Source organism: Gopherus evgoodei, chromosome 1 (genome assembly GCF_007399415.2).
Source record: "Gopherus evgoodei ecotype Sinaloan lineage chromosome 1, rGopEvg1_v1.p, whole genome shotgun sequence".
Classification (NCBI taxonomy): domain Eukaryota; kingdom Metazoa; phylum Chordata; order Testudines; family Testudinidae; genus Gopherus; species Gopherus evgoodei.
In genome coordinates this window covers 99708463-99726161 of record NC_044322.1, presented here as the reverse complement: position 1 = coordinate 99726161, position 17699 = coordinate 99708463, and the positions used below count along the sequence as shown (strand labels likewise).

The following is a 17699-nucleotide window of genomic DNA, read 5'->3' as shown; positions in this document are numbered from 1 at the left end:
CTATGACCCCTAGATCTCTTTCTGCCATACTCTTTCCTAGACAGTCTCTTCCCATTCTGTATGTGTGAAACTGATTGTTCCTTCCTAGGTGGAGCACTTTGCATTTATCTTTATTGAACTTCATCCTGTTTACCTCAGACCATTTCTCCAATTTGTCCAGATCATTTTGAATTTTGACCCTGTCCTCCAAAGCAGTTGCAATCCCTCCCAGTTTGGTATCGTCCGCAAACTTAATAAGCGTACTTTCTATGCCAACATCTAAATCGTTGATGAAGATATTGAACAGAACCGGTCCCAAAACTGACCCCTGCGGAACCCCACTTGTTATACCTTTCCAGCAGGATTGGGAGCCATTAATAACTACTCTCTGAGTACGGTTATCCAGCCAGTTATGCAGCTGGATAGTAGCCCCATCTAAATTGTTCTTTCCTAGTTTATCTATAAGAATATCATGCGAGACTGTATCAAATGCCTTACTAAAGTCTAGGTATATCACATCCACCGCTTCTCCCTTATCCACAAGGCTCGTTATCCTATCAAAGAACGCTATCAGATTAGTTTGACATGATTTGTTCTTTACAAATCCATGCTGGCTATTCCCTATCACCTTACCACCTTCCAAGTGTTTGCAGATGATTTCTTTGATTACCTGCTCCATTATCTTCCCTGGCACAGAAGTTAAACTAACTGGTCTGTAGTTTCCTGGGTTGTTTTTATTTCCCTTTTTATAGATGGGCACTATATTTGCCCCCTTCCAGTCTTCTGGAATCTCCCCCGTCTCCCATGATTTCCCAAAGATAATAGCTAGAGGCTCAGATACCTCTTCTATTAACTCCTTGAGTATTCTAGGATGCATTTCATCAGGCCCTGGTGACTTGCAGGCATCTAACTTTTCTAAGTGATTTTTTACTTGCTCTTTTCTTATTTTCTCTTCTAAACCTACCCTCTTCCCGTAAGCATTCACTATACTAGACATTCCTTCAGACTTCTCAGTGAAGACTGAAACAAAGAAGTCATTAAGCATCTCTGCCATTTCCAAGTCTCCCGTTACTGTTTCCCCCTCGTCATTGAGCAGTGGGCCTACCCTGTCCTTAGTCTTCCTCTTGCTTCTAATGTATTGATAAAAAGTCTTCTTGTTTCCCTTTATTCCCATAGCTAGTTTGAGTTCATTTTGTGCCTTTGCTTTTCTAATCTTGCCTCTGCATTCCTGTGTTATTTGCCTATATTCATCCTTCGTGATCTGACCTAGTTTCCATTTTTTATATGACGCCTTTTTATTTTGTAGGTCACGCAAGATCTCAAGGATAAGCCAAGGTGGTCTTTTGCCACATTTTCTATCTTTCCTAACCATCGGAATAACTTGCTTTTGGGCCCTTAATAGTGTCCCTTTGAAAAACTGCCAACTTTCCTCAGTTGTTTTTCCCCTCAGTCTTAATTCCCATGGGACCTTACCTATCAGCTCTCTGAGCTTACCAAAATCCGCCTTCCTGAAATCCATTGTCTCTATTCTGCTGTACTCCCTTCTACCCTTCCTTAGAATTGCAAATTCTATGATTTCATGATCACTTTCACCCAAGCTTCCTTCTGCTTTCAAATTCTCAACAAGTTCCTCCCTATTTGTTAAAATCAAGTCTAGAACAGCTTCCCCCCAGTAGCTTTTTCAACTTTCTGAAATAAAAAGTTGTCTGCAATGCAGTCCAGGAACTTATTGAATAGTCTGTGCCCCACGGTGTTATTTTCCCAACATATATCTGGATAGTTGAAGTCCCCCATCACCACCAAATCTTGGGCGCTTATGTGGTCCTGCCCACTTAGGGTCCTTAAATGCCTAACTCCCACTAGGGAATCCCTCACCAAAATCCCACTAGGCGCCTATCTACATCCTTTAAAAATCTAGCCCCTATGCCTTCTCTCCCCACAAGCACACCCCAGAAGGGACAACTATAATCGTCTAAGGAATACTTGCAAGTTTGGCTTGATGTTCTGTTTTATCATAATTTGTAAAATAATATATTGCAATCTGGATTGCTCATTCTTTCTCCCCCTCCAAGGTAAGTTTGATATTCCTTTGCTGGATGCCTCAGAACGTTCCTGCTAAATCTGGAGCTCAGCTCTTAATGATACTAAGATGTCTCCGACCCCTTCGCATTTTCAAACTGGTGCCACAAATGAGGAAAGTTGTACGAGAGCTGTTTAGTGGCTTCAAGGAAATCTTCTTGGTATGTGCCAGTTATTTTGTTCCTATGATAAAACAAGAAGGAGAATAACGATGTAAAATGTCAAGTATCAGAGGGGTAGCCGTATTAGTCTGGATCTGTAAAAGCAGCATAGAATCCTGTGGCACCTTATAGACTAACACGTTTTGGAGCATGAGCTTTCGTGGGTGCATGCATCCGACAAAGTGGGTATTACCCGTGAAAGCTCATGCTCCAAAACGTCTGTTAGTCTATAAGGTGCCACAGGATTCTTTGATGTAAAATGTATTTCTGCTTTGATTTTTACTATTTTTTTTACAAGTTGCACTCTGTTTATACCTCATAAAGAAAATGCATTGTAACTTACCATTGGAGTTTAATAAGTAACAAGTTAAAAAAGAAATTACCAATATAAAGTCCACTCGTTTTCATTCATACTTAATAAGGATGCAGTAATAATTCTTTCACAAGTGACTTTGTTTATTCAGCATATCTTAGTTCTGATGTAGACAGCAGGATTCTCGAGAGATAAAATAATGCAATTTCTGCTGGGGGAAGAGGATGAGAGACAGGCTGCTTTCGTAGCTGATCTACAGAAACCTAAGAAAACTCAGACTTGCAGAGACAAGAGTCTTTGTCATTCCCAGTTCTTGTTCTGAGACAGTTGGAGGGAATCCTGTCTCTGATTGCAGCTCTGGAAATGGTGGTAGAGTAGAGTTGCCTGGAATACAAGAATTCTGTCTCATAAATTTTTTTTGAAGTTTTGGCATTTGGTTTTATTCCTCATTGAGATAAAACCAAGATATTTTGAATTTTTTTGGACAAATAAGAGAGAGAGAGAGAGACGCACACACACGTTTGTGCACACACACACACACGCATCCTATTCAGAATAGCCAATAACCTAGTGGTTAGAGTGCTTATGTGGGATACGGGAGGCCCAGGTTCAAATCTCTGTTTTAGTGGTGGGATCCCAGAACCCATTATTAGTGTCTGAGGAATAACAGCTCTTTCTCTCTCTTCCCCCCAGGTGTTGTGTGTGTGTTTTGTTCTAGAATTTTTTTCCAGGATCAGGTCTCAAAACCTTGAGAGTGTGATAAGATTTTAGACTGGGCATGAGGGTTAGGAATAAAAGCTTGCAATTTTTGTCTTATATATTTATTATATACTGTGTTATGTATTCATGTATATTGTTTGGTTATAATAACAAACTAGTCTCTTAATAAAGGGACAAGGGTCATTAGTTTAAGGCCAGTGTTTAACTTACTTTATCTCCGTTACAACTTGTTATGATGTAAACATTTTAATTCATTTATGTCTGACTCCTGTTTGTAGCTGCTCTGGTGTTACAGAGCCAGAGAGCCGACAGAGGCAGCACATGTTAATTAATAAGGCCTGATCTAGCAAAGCACTTAAGCATGGTTTAACTTTAAGCACATCAGATGTCCCATTGAAGTTAATTGGAGTCTTCTCATGCTTAAAGTTAAGCAACTGTGTTTGTACAGCACCTGCTGCAGTGAGGTCCTGGTCCCTAAGTAGGGCTTTGAGATGCTATCATAATACAAACAATTAGAAGAGTGTCAGTGCTTGCTGGGTCAGGGCCTACACTAAAGGCCAATAGCTTAAGCTTCATAGGAAAATCTACAAAGAAAAAACCCCCTGTGCTTGTCTGATTGAAAAAGCCAAAATTAGTATGGAGTGCAATGATATTTCAGGTGGCTGAAATGGTATCACCAAAAAGATATGGTAACAAAAGTTTTAAACTTAAAAAAATAATTTTATTAGTTTCAATGGAGACATTATTATAAAATGATGCATTGTTATTCATAACACATAATGCATAAGTTAGAATTCATAACACAAAGAAGTTTAGGGAGAGCCCCATGTTTAAAAGTTTGGAGCCAGACCTTCCAGTGCAGCTAAAGTTGGAAGTGCAGTGACTAAAAATTCAATGGAGAGTGCCTGTTATAAAAGCCTGTAGGTCAGCATTATGCCACCAAAGGCTCATTCTTGGACTGCACCGGAGGATCTAGCCCTTCACCTCTAGTCTTAGGAGAAAAGTTTGACTATATTTACATCACTTTCACAGGTGTCCATTCTTTTGCTGACATTAATGCTCGTTTTTGCAAGCTTTGGAGTTCAGCTTTTTGCTGGGAAACTGGCCAAGTGCAATGATCCACACATCATCGCAAGGGTAAGAACTTCTTTTCTATTTCAAAATAGTAGTATACTCCATCCTCTCTGGGCAATGGAGAAAACAAGTAGGAAAAATGACAATCATTCAGTATGAAAAAGAGAAACTGTGTGGCATTTCATGTATCCAAAAAAGTGAGGGGAGAGAGAGGATTTCTGTATTCATTTGCACAGTTAGAACAAAATGTTTTTTTTTAAATTCAAGCTGAAAATAGAAAATAAGCTATTATCACCTGTTGATCCCCAGTAATGCATCTGGCAAAGTGCATGCAGTAGAGAAAGATGTGCTCCCAGTCCTAAGAAGTGTAAGCAAAAATTTTCAGACCTAGGTACCCACAGTTAGGCACCACAGGGTGGGATTTTCAGAAGTGCCCAAGTGATTTAGAAACATAAAAATGAACTTGACAAATTGGAGAACTGGTCTGAAATAAGATGAAATTCAGTAAAGATAAATGTAAAGTTCTACACTTAAGAGGGAAAAATGTAATGTACAACTACAAAATGGGTGGTAGTACTGCTGAAAAGCATCTGAGAGTTATAGTGGATCATACATTGAATATGAGCCAACTATGTGATGCAGGTGCCATAAAAGGTAATAGCAGCAAAGAGTCCTGTGGCACCTTGTAGACTAACAGACGTTTTGGAGCATGAGCTTTCGTGGGTGAATACCCACTTCGTCAGATGCATCTGGACTCTTTGCTGCTTTTACAGATCCAGACTAACACGGCTACCCCTCTGATCCATAAAAGGTAATATCATTTCTGGGGTGTAATAACAATTTTATTAACATTAAAAATGTACACACTTGGACTGAGGTGGAGATGGACATAGGAGACGGAAGTGTGGAGAGTCTCTGGGTTAGGCTAAAAGGGGTAAAAAACACAGGTGATGTCGTGCTGGGAGTCTACTACAGGCCACCTAATCAGGTGGAAGAGGTGGATGAGGCTTTTTTCAAACAACTAACAAAATCATCCAAAGCCCAAGATTTGGTGGTGATGGGGGACTTCAACTATCCAGATATATGTTGGGAAAATAACACCGCGGGGCACAGACTATCCAATAAGTTCCTGGACTGCATTGCAGACAACTTTTTATTTCAGAAAGTTGAAAAAGCTACTAGGGGGGAAGCTGTTCTAGACTTGATTTTAACAAATAGGGAGGAACTTGTTGAGAATTTGAAAGTAGAAGGAAGCTTGGGTGAAAGTGATCATGAAATCATAGAATTTGCAATTCTAAGGAAGGGTAGAAGGGAGTACAGCAGAATAGAGACAATGGATTTCAGGAAGGTGGATTTTGGTAAGCTCAGAGAGCTGATAGGTAAGGTCCCATGGGAATTAAGACTGAGGGGAAAAACAACTGAGGAAAGTTGGCAGTTTTTCAAAGGGACACTATTAAGGGCCCAAAAGCAAGTTATTCCGATGGTTAGGAAAGATAGAAAATGTGGCAAAAGACCACCTTGGCTTACCCTTGAGATCTTGCGTGACCTACAAAATAAAAAGGCGTCATATAAAAAATGGAAACTAGGTCAGATCACGAAGGATGGATATAGGCAAATAACACAGGAATGCAGAGGCAAGATTAGAAAAGCAAAGGCACAAAATGAACTCAAACTAGCTATGGGAATAAAGGGAAACAAGAAGACTTTTTATCAATACAGTAGAAGCAAGAGGAAGACTAAGGACAGGGTAGGCCCACTGCTCAATGAGGAGGGGGAAACAGTAATGGGAGACTTGGAAATGGCAGAGATGCTTAATGACTTCTTTGTTTCAGTCTTCACTGAGAAATCTGAAGGAATGTCTAGTATAGTGAATGCTTACGGGAAGAGGGTAGGTTTAGAAGAGAAGATAAGAAAAGAGCAAATAAAAAATCACTTAGAAAAGTTAGATGCCTGCAAGTCACCAGGGCCTGATGAAATGCATCCTAGAATACTCAAGGAGTTAATAGAAGAGGTATCTGAGCCTCTAGCTATTATCTTTGGGAAATCATGGGAGACGGGGGAGATTCCAGAAGACTGGAAGGGGGCAAATATAGTGCCCATCTATAAAAAGGGAAATAAAAACAACCCAGGAAACTACAGACCAGTTAGTTTAACTTCTGTGCCAGGGAAGATAATGGAGCAGGTAATCAAAGATATCATCTGCAAACACTTGGAAGGTGGTAAGGTGATAGGGAATAGCCAGCATGGATTTGTAAAGAACAAATCGTGTCAAACTAATCTGATAGCGTTCTTTGATAGGATAACGAGCCTTGTGGATAAGGGAGAAGCGGTGGATGTGATATACCTAGACTTTAGTAAGGCATTTGATACGGTCTCGCATGATATTCTTATAGATAAACTAGGAAAGTACAATTTAGATGGGGCTACTATAAGGTGGGTGCATAACTGGCTGGATAACCGTACTCAGAGAGTAGTTGTTAATGGCTCCCAATCCTGCTGGAAAGGTATAACAAGTGGGGATCCACAGGGGTCTGTTTTGGGACGGGTTCTGTTCAATATCTTCATCAACGATTTAGATGTTGGCATAGAAAGTACGCTTATTAAGTTTGCGGACGATACCAAACTGGGAGGGATTGCAACTGCTTTGGAGGACAGGGTCAAAATTCAAAATGATCTGGACAAATTGGAGAAATGATCTGAGGTAAACAGGATGAAGTTCAATAAAGATAAATGCAAAGTGCTCCACCTAGGAAGGAACAATCAGTTTCACACATACAGAATGGGAAGAGACTGTCTAGGAAGGAGTATGGCAGAAAGAGATCTAGGGGTCATAGTAGACCACAAGCTTAATATGAGTCAACAGTGTGATACTGTTGCAAAAAAAGCAAACGTGATTCTGGGATGCATTAACAGGTGTGTTGTAAACAAGACACGAGAAGTCATTCTTCCGCTTTACTCTGCGCTGGTTAGGCCTCAACTGGAGTATTGTGTCCAGTTCTGGGCACCGCATTTCAAGAAAGATGTGGAGAAATTGGAGAGGGTCCAGAGAAGAGCAACAAGAATGATTAAAGGTCTTGAGAACATGACCTATGAAGGAAGGCTGAAGGAATTGGGTTTGTTTAGTTTGGAAAAGAGAAGACTGAGAGGGGACATGATAGCAGTTTTCAGGTATCTAAAAGGGTGTCATCAGGAGGAGGGAGAAAACTTGTTCACCTTAGCCTCCAATGATAGAACAAGAAGCAATGGGCTTAAACTGCAGCAAGGGAGATTTAGGTTGGACATTAGGAAAAAGTTCCTAACTGTCAGGGTAGTTAAACACTGGAATAGATTGCCTAGGGAAGTTGTGGAATCTCCATCTCTGGAAATATTTAAGAGTAGGTTAGATAAATGTCTATCAGGGATGATCTAGACAGTATTTGGTCCTGCCATGAGGGCAGGGGACTGGACTCAATGACCTCTCGAGGTCCCTTCCAGTCCTAGAGTCTGTGAGTCTATGAGTGTTGTATGTAACACACAAAAAGTAATTATTTCATTCTACTTGGCATTAGTGAGGTCTCAGCTGGAGTACTATGTCCAGTTCTGGGTGCCATATTTTAGGAGACGTGTACAAATTGGAGAGACTCCAGAGGAGAGCAACAGAAATGATAAGTGGTTTAGAAAACCTGACCTATGAGGAAAAGTTTAAAAAAACCCGGGCACGTTTAGTCTTGTGAAAAGAAGACTGAGGGAGGACCTGATAACAGTCTTCAAATATGTAAGAGCATTATAACAAGCCCAGTGATCAGTTGTTCTGCATGTCCACTCAAGGTAGGAGAAGAAGTTATGGGTTTAAACTGCAGCAAGGGAGATTTAGGTTAGATAGGACGAAAAAATTCTAACTAGGAGGATAGTTTATCTCTGAAATAGGCTTCCAAAGCTGGAATCCCTGTCACTGGAGGTTTCTAAGAACAGGTTGGACAAACATCTGTCAGGTGTGGTCCAGGTGCACTTGATCCCAGCTCAACATGAGGGGTGGACTAGATGACCTCTCCTGGTCCCTTCCAACCCTACGTTTCTATGATTCTATAAGCCTCGCTGATTTTCCATAGGATTTGTGCTCCTAAAGGTAGGTCATCACATAAAATGCTGCAGCAGTGCAGCTACACCAGTGCAGCTGTGCCACTGTAGCACTTCAGTGCAGATGCTACTGAACCAACTGATGGAAGAAGCCCCCCAGTGTAGTTAATCCACCTCCCCAAAAGATGGTACTATACTGAGTGGAGAATTCTTGCAGTGTACACCGCAGGTTCGATCAATATAACTATATCACTCAGGGATGTCGATTTTCCACACCCCTGAGCGACGTAGTTATACCAATGTAAGTTTCTGGTGTAGACCTTGACTAAGACTAGAGGCACTTTAAAAATCCGACTGCCTCTGGAAAGTCAGTTGGATTTGAGCTCTTAAGTCACTTAGGCACTTCTGAAAACCCAACCTGAATGCCTTATTTGTGCATCTAAGCAAAGTGGTTTGATTCTCAGAGGTGTGGAACATCCCCATCTCTTCTGAGGTCAGCAAGACCTGTGGGGCTGCTCAGGGCCACAAAGAATCAAATTGTTTTTGTTTAGCCGCCTAAATATGGGCTTGGGAGCCTGATTTTAAGACCCCATGTTTGAAAATTTTGGCCATACTGATTTGCCCCTTACAGATGTGCAGGAAGCCTCCTCCTCAACGCCCTCGTGTCTTCTACAGGGGCCTGTCAGAAATGTAGTCTCTGCACTTGGGACAGCACAGAAACTATTCCCTCCCTGCACTATTGGAGGTACAGATTGTCTTAAAGGAGACAAGGCAGTGGGGCTACTTGCCACCTTACCAGGAAGATGGACCTATTGCACCAGGAGAAGCAGATTTCCCTATCCCTGGGCATGGTGCACATCCTCACTAGATTGCTCAGTGACGGAATTAGCTTCACTGAGACAGAATCCCTCCTGCATACACCCTCCAGGACAAAGTCACATAACTGAGTCTTAAATTAGTACAGTAAGGGCACAAACATGGCATCCAGCTTCATAGCCAAATTCTTAACCTAGGTTTCATATGACCTCCCTTTTTTCACTTTCACTGATTAAGAAAACAATTGGGATCACTTAGATGTCTAAGAACCAGTAATTGCAGGTGCAATGAATTCGGGGCAAAAAAATTGTGCCTACAATGTTAATTCATAAAGGGAAGCTAGTGTTTCCAAACCAATCTGTTATAGTCAGTGTACTGGGAATTCTTTAAATCGTAACATCAAAGCAGGATAGGTCCTAATCTTGCAACCTTCTCCATATGGACAGACCCTGTATAGGCACGGAGCCCAGTTAAGTTCAGTGGGCCTCTGCATCAGCAAAAGGTCCACCAGTGCAGGACCAGGGCCATAGTAAAGAGCATAGAGTGAAATCTTTGCCCCATTGAAGTCAATGTCAAAACTCCAGTTAACTTCATTTGGGCCAGGATTTCCCCCATAATATTATTGATCATGTCTGAACTAACTGGATATCCACACAACACGGAGTAAAGCTTCCAAAGTCCCTTCCCCACATATAATGGGCTCATTGTCAAACCTGTGATGTGTGATAGAATCCCTGGGGACAGTTTCTCATTTGGTTGTCATGAATCTTTTCTGGTCATGATGCTGGAATGGATATCTCCAGTATACTGCAATTTTTCTTTGAGTATTGTCCCTATGGGTGCTCCATTGTAGGTGTCCCTTGCACCTGGAAATGGAGATCTTCACTAGCAGTGGCTGTTGGACCATGCACTCTTCCCCATCTCATACCATGAGAGGCGGCTATAAAGCCCTGTGTGGTCAAACCGCCCTTGTTTCCTTCTCAACTGCCCTTGTTCTGGGATGGAGTCCCTAACCAAGCCCTTTATACTCCTGTTGTGCCTTTAGTAATATTAGTGCTTCCATTGAAAGTTCTAAGGTAATACTTGTTTCCTTCATATTTTTTTCTTCTCTTTTCCCCTTATTAAAAAATCCTTTCCTCTTTCTCCCCATTACTCTTTAGAGTAGCATAGGTTTCCTTTTTCTATTCCCTTCCTTACAGGGAAGTTCTCCCTACTCAGGGTTATGCCTCAATCTCCCAAGTTTAAGAGGTGCCTCTCCTGTTGTGAGGCCCTCCCTGTGACAGCCACTCACGATATACACGCTGTTTGGGTAAGGGGCACGTGTCACAAAAGTGCACCCTCTGCCTCAAATTGAAGGCACAGTACAGAGAGGACTCTGATTTGAAACTAAACCTTTTATTAATGAAGAGCTCATTGCGACCTGCCTCAGACCCTGGCCCCGATACCTCTCCTCTGCAGTGGTCACCATCAACACTTTTATCTGCCAACCCCCACTCAGTGCATACCACTAAAAGAAAACCTACACACTCTCATCGAGATGAGAAAAAATGGGCACCAAGCTCACCCCCAAATAAAGACATCCCCTGTGAGGTCGGTAGTCTCGACATATTCTGGGGCGAGACCTAGCTCCTTTGACCATACGGTACCTCTGGTACCAGCGCTGTTGAGAGAACTAAGGACCCTAAGTGGGCAGGACCACATAAGCGGCTACTGTGAGTCAGCACCGATAAGAAGAAATCACTGACTACAAGGCACTTTTATCCAAATATAACCATAAGAACTATTCCAAGGGGCTCAGTGCGCTCAGCAAAAAGTTTAGATCCTTCAAGCGGGAGATCTTTCTGGGGAGACCTCCCTGGGGAGCCCTGAGAGGTGAAGCCATGGGGCTTGTCTCACTACCACAGAAGTCACAATGGACTAGGCTACCATATCCACAGCATCCAGAGAGGTTTGTAGCGCCATGCATGACAGGAGTTGTCCTTCTGTCACTAGTGCTTGGAACTGCTCTTTTTTATCATTTGGGAGAGCAACACTCCATTCACTCAGAGTCTATGCTCCAGCACAGAAAGAGAAGACAGCATAGGTATCAACCTAACCCAAGATCTCACCCTCCATATTTCACCCTTCAACGGCATTGTGATCCACAAGGTAGATGTCAGAGACCTCCTCCCAAATGTACGCAGAAACCAACACAGACGACTATGTCCCACACATCTGCCTCCAAACAATATTTTTGAAAATTTGGCTGAGGCCCTGAGATGTCTCCCCATGATCCAGATGCTGCAGCCATCCAAATTACTCATCAGTTTGGTGGACATTTGACTCTGTTCTACCTGACATGACAGCAAGTCACCTCCGACAAGTGGTAACTGGAAATCATCAGCAACGGGTATTTGATTTCATTCCTCTCTCTCCTGCCCACCCCATCCTATCCCTCTTCAGGGAATATTCTCATGAGCACCGTCTATGAAAAGAAATAAACCATCTTCTGTGACTGGGAACCATAGACCTGGTGCCATTCCAACTCAGCAGGAAAGACTTTTATTCCCACCATTTTCTAATTCAAAAGAAGTCCGACGGTGGAGGTGAATGCTAGACATGGGGAAAACTCAACAATGTTGTCAAACTACAGCAGTTCAAGATGGTCACACTATCAACAATAATCCCAGCACTGGAACGGGGGAACCTTCTTGGCCATCAACATCCACGCGTACTTCCATATTACCATACATCCTTTTCACAGGAGGTTCCTCAGATTTGTTCTGGGGTCCAACCATTTTCAATAAAGCGTGCTTTGACCTCTCTATGGCACCCAGAGTATTTTCCAAAGTCCTGGAAGTGGTGGCGGCACCACTCTGCAAACAAGGGGTTATAATATTCCCATACCTAGATGACTGCGTCTTCAAGGCTCCAAGTCATAACAAAAAGGATGGACCTTTTCTCAAAACTCAGCCTCCAGATAAATATACAAAAATCAACTGACACCAGTGCAACAGCTAGAGTTTATTGGGTCCCAGCTAGATGCAATAGAGGCCAGAGCCTTCCTCCCAGATCACACAATAGTCAGTCTCATTTCCATCATGAGGACCAGCCGACAGATCTCTGCCAGAACCTGCCTACAGTTGCTCAGTCATATGGCAGCAACCACATTCATGATAAAACACTCCAGATTACATATGTATTGCCTCAAGGGATGGCTATGAACAGCATACATACCCCACAGACACAGCCTGAATAAACTGCTCTCGATATCACTGAAGGTCAAGGGCTCATTAGACTGGTGGACGCAACCTCAGAATGTCTGCATAGGGGATCCCTTCCTCCAACCACCACTGTCCTTGATACTTATGATCAACGCCTCCCTACTTGGTTGGGAAGCACATCAACAGACCCACACGGTACAGGGCAAGTGGTCCCCTTCAGAGTCCATGTTAAATAGCAACCTCCTAGAATTACATGTAGTCTGCAACACATGCCTACACTTTCTATCAATAATCAGACAACAAACAGTAAGAGTAATGATAGACAACATCGCCTACATGTTTTATATCAACAGACAGGAGTGAGGTCTCAATCCCTGTGTACAGAAGCACTAAAATTGTGGAACTGGTGCATCCAGCATAACATCAATATCTTGGCCGCATACCTACCTGGACACCAGAATACCATGGCAGATTCACTGAGCAGGAAGTTCTTACAAGAACACAAGTGGGAGATAGACACAAGAACCCTACAACATATATTCACCCACTGGGGATTCCCCAGCATAGATCTGTTCCCCCTCAAGAATGCCAAATGCCCACAGTTCTGCTCAAGAGAGAGTCTAGGTCACCAAACTCTGGGGGACACCTTCCTCATTTCATGGGATGCACCTCTCTGTGCCTTTCCACCTTTTCCCCTACTGTTCAAAGTGTTTCCCAAGGTACTAGTGGAACGATCCAGAGTCATTCTCATAGCCCCAAGATGACCATGACAAATATGATATCCTTACCTCTTACACCTTGGTGGTCTGTCCACCTATCACCCTGTTGACTTCACACCTCCTCTCGCAGGATGCAGGTCAGATTTTTCACCCAAATTTAGAATTTCTCTGTCTGAAGGCATGGCCCCATCATGGTTCCAGAATAAAGAGATGGCCTGTTCAGAACAGACATAAGATTCTTTTAAATGGCCAGTGTTCAACAATACCCTATACTTACCTTCATACATGGAAAAGATTCTGAACTTGGTGTGACACCAAACATATCTCAGCAATGAGCTCTCCTTTATCACTCATCCTGGATTACACCCTACAGCTAAAAAGATCGTGGCTATTCGCAACCTCTGTTCATGTACATCTGGCTGCCATTATTGCATTCCACTTCAAAATAGAAGGTCATTCAGTATTCAACCACTCAATGACAAAAAAATTCCTTAACGGTTCCTACAGAATCTTTACCCTGAGGTACGAGACCCATCCCTCCTTGGGATCTCAGCCTATTTCACCAGCCCTCCATGTGAACCAATGATGACCTGATCCTTATGCACCTATCCATGAAAATGGTCTTTCTCATATCCATCACACCTGCTGGAGAAATAGGTGCCTTCATGGTGTAACCCACATACACAATCTTTTACAAAGATATGGTCACATTACAACCACAACCATACCTAAAGTTTTTATCCAAGGTACTGTCCTTTGTCTATCTAAACCAACCTATCCACCTCCCGTCCTTCTTCCCTAAACCACGTGGCAAACAGCATGAAGCCATGACATCTTGGATGGCAGACAAGCGCTAGCCTTTTACCTTGACAGTCACCACTCTTATTCCTCTCTGTAGATGAAGGATCAAATGTATAGGTCGTATCCAAAGAAGGTCTGTCAAAATGGGTCTCAAAATGGGTCTCCACTTTGCTACCAATGACACAAACTTCAGCCTTCGCCTGAAACTCATGCGCATTCCATTCACTCACTGTCCATCTCGATAGCTTTTCTAAATAATATGCCAGTTACTGGCATTTGTAAGGCAGCCACATGGGCGCCCACAGACACATTTAATCAACATTATGTGATCACCCATAACATGGCATCAGATGCCCTACTAGGACCACTGTTCTATCCTCTTTGGAAGATGTCTCTCTGAAACCCCAGCCTTCCATCTAGGGGCATTGCTCTACACTCACCTACAATGAAGCTGTATGGCTGTATGGCAACACTTCTCGGAGTAACTGAGATTCTTCAAGATGTGTGTCCCTATGGGTGCTTCACTACTTTCCCTCCTTCCCTCCACTTCAGAGTTCAAACGTAGGCTCTGTGGTAGAGAAGGAACTGAGGGTGGTGAACCACACAGTGCAATATAGCCACTGCTCACAGCATGGGATGAGGAGGAGTGCTTGTGCGGCCCAGCTGGCACTGCTTCCAAAGATCTCTGATCCCAAGCACAGGGACACTACTGCACCTACGGTGGAGCACCCATAGGGACACACATTTCAAAGAACCTAAGTTACTGCACAGGGTGAGTAACCCTCTCTTCCGTGTCTTTTTCCTGCTTTCTTTTACAAAACACATTGCTTTATTTGGGAGATTATGATTGTAAGAATTGAAAGGAGAGTTACTGAAGAAGGGTGTTATAAGAAGTGGTTTTAAGGAAGAGAAGGTTGTTACGTAGTGCAAAAGGAATGAGAGTGCCAGGCATTTGAGGAAGACATGAGAAAGATACCAAATTCATGAAATTTGGGCGCTGAAGGACTGGACAGCACAAGGGACTGGAAATGGGCTGTGACACCTAGCAATCCTCGGTCACCAGTTAAAATCCAGGCCAGGCTGATGGTGACAAAAAGTACCAGCCAGTGTTACGTGGCCTGTGTGAAGCAGATTAGTAGCATCATTCCATTTGCAGTGGGGAGGAGTCAAGCATCACAAGCACTGTGACACTCTCAAAAAAGAGGCCAATAGCTGAATGAAATTGCAGATTTACTAGCCCTCTCAGTCTGGAAGGGGGCCTTGAAGTGCAGAATGGAGATTCTACATTGTCACTGCTCATGCTATATCTTCCCTGCATATGAGAAAGTTCTGTTCCCAAATGCTATTAATCCAGTACCTAAAAATAACCCTTTTGTTCCATTTACACTGTTTCAAGATGCCTTATTTATTGTGGTGTTTGTGTTGTACAGTGTCCTCACCTCTCTGTAGGTCTATATTTCACTCAGTGTGCTTTATTTTACTATAGGAAGATTGTCATGGCATCTTCAGAATAAATGTAAGTGTTTCAAAAAATCTGAATTTAAAGCTAAGACCTGGAGAGAAAAAGCCTGGATTTTGGGTGCCACGAGTCTGGTGAGTAGCTGTAACTTGGCCAGTCTTTCTTCAGATAGTTAGTTGTTAATCTGTTGCAGGACCCAAACATTGCAGCATTGTAGTACTGAAAGTAGCAAATAAAACTGGTGACAAACAGACTAATCTAGTTTCCCTACCAGCCTGAGGGAAGTGCAGGAAAGGCAAACATGCTGCCTATTACTGTACACATCTGATATTTCCTATTTTACACACAGGAAAATGTTGTGGTTAGGGCTGCGAAGCGATTAAGAAAATTAATCGTGATTAATCTCGTGATTAAAAAAATTAATCATGATTAATTGCATGATTAATCACACTGTTAAACAATAATAGAATACCGTTTTAAATATTTTGAATGCTTTTTACATGTTCAAATGTATTGATTAGAATTATAACAGAGAATACAAAGTGTGCAGTTGTCATAACATTTCTTCCCAGATCTGGACCTTAGCGTCCAAAATATGGGTGTTAGCATGAAAACCTCCAAGCTTAGTTACCAGCTTGGACCTGGTATCGCTGCCACCAGCCAGGAATTATACAGTGCCTAGTTCACTGTGGTCTCCCCAAAACCTTCCCTGGGGAACCCCCAGACTCAGATTCCTTGAGTCTCACAACAAAGGGGAATAAACCATTTCCCTTCCCCCTCCTCCCCTCCAGGTGTTCCCTTTCTGGGTTCCTGGAGAGATATACAGATTCAAGCTCCGTGAATCTAAACAAAGGGATTCCACTCTCTTTACCTTCTCCCAGATTTCCCCGCCCTGGGGCCCTAGGATACTCCCTGCTTCAAGTCCTTGAAACACAAGTACCGAGAGATCTAATCTCTCTCCCCCCTCACCCAGAGGGTATGCAAAGTCAGGCTTAGTAAATCTAACATAAAGAGATTTTCCCCCTGACTTCTTCCTCCCACCAATTCTCTGGTGAGCTGCAGACTCAATTCCCTGGAGTCCCCACTAAAGAAAAACTCCAACAGGTCTAAAAAAGAAAGCTTTATATAAAAAGAAAGAAAAAGGACATAAAATGGTCTCTGTATTAAGGTGACAATATACAGGGTCAATTGCTTAAAAGAAAATGAATAAACAGCCTTATCCAAAAAGAATAGACTCCAGCAACTACAAATAAATACAAAAAAAAAAACAATATAAACCTATTGTCTTACTATCCTTGTACTTACAACTTGGAAACAGAAGATCAGAAAGCTTGGAGATTCCTGTGGTCACTCTCAGAGCCGAGAAAAGAACAGACCAAGAACAAAGGACTCACACCCAAAACTTCCCTCCACCCAGATTTGAAAATGTCTTGTTTCCTGATTGGTCCTCTGGTCAGGTGTTTGGTTCCCTGTGTTAACGCTTTACAGGTAAAAGAACATTAACCCTTAGCTATCTGTTTATGACAGCAGTGCTCACTTTATATTTATTTTTGATTGCAAATATTTGCACTGTAAAAACAAAAGGAATAGTATTTTTCAGTTCATCTAGTACAAGTACTGTAGTGTAATTTCTTTATCGTGAAAGTTGAACTTACAAATGTAGAATTATGTAAAAAAAATGCATTCAAAAATAAAATATTGTAAAACTTAAAAGCCTACAAGTCCCACTCAGTCCTATTTCTTGTTCAGCCAGTCACTCAGAGAAACAAGTTTGTTTACATTTGCAGGAGATAATGCTATCTGCTTCTTGTTTACAATGTCACCTGAAAGTGAGAACATGGCACTATTGTAACTGGCATCACAGATGCTGTAAAGATTCATACGTCCCTTCATGCTTCAACCACCATTCCAGAGGACATGCGTCCATGCTGATGACAGGTTCTGCTAGGTAGCAATCCAAAGCAGTGCAGACCAACGCATGTTCATTTTCATCATCTGAATCAGATGCCACCAGCAGAAGGTTAATTTTCTTTTTTGGTGGTTCATGGTCTGTAGTTTCCGCATTGAAGTGTTGCTCTTTTAAGACTTCCGAAAGCATGCTCCGCACTTCGTCCCTCTCAAATTTTGGAAGGCACTGCAGCCATCTTTAGAAATCTCACATTCATTCTTTCTTTGTATTTTGTCAAATCTGCAGTGAAAGTGTTCTTAAAATGAACAACATGTGCTGGGTCATCATGCAAGACTGTTGTAACACGAAATATATGGCAGAATGCGGGTAAAACAAAGCAGGAGACATACGATTCTCCCCACTGGAGTTAA

General features: G+C 42.3%; 1 protein-coding gene across 1 annotated transcript in view; it reads left to right on the top strand.

Annotated features, from left to right (window-relative positions):
- NALCN (sodium leak channel, non-selective) overlaps window positions 1–17699 on the top strand; it is a 335712-nt gene that overhangs the window by 288698 nt on the left and 29315 nt on the right. The window contains 3 exon segments of the mRNA XM_030568085.1: window positions 2052–2219; window positions 4285–4389; window positions 15408–15514. Coding sequence (XP_030423945.1) covers window positions 2052–2219; window positions 4285–4389; window positions 15408–15514 — 380 coding nt within the window.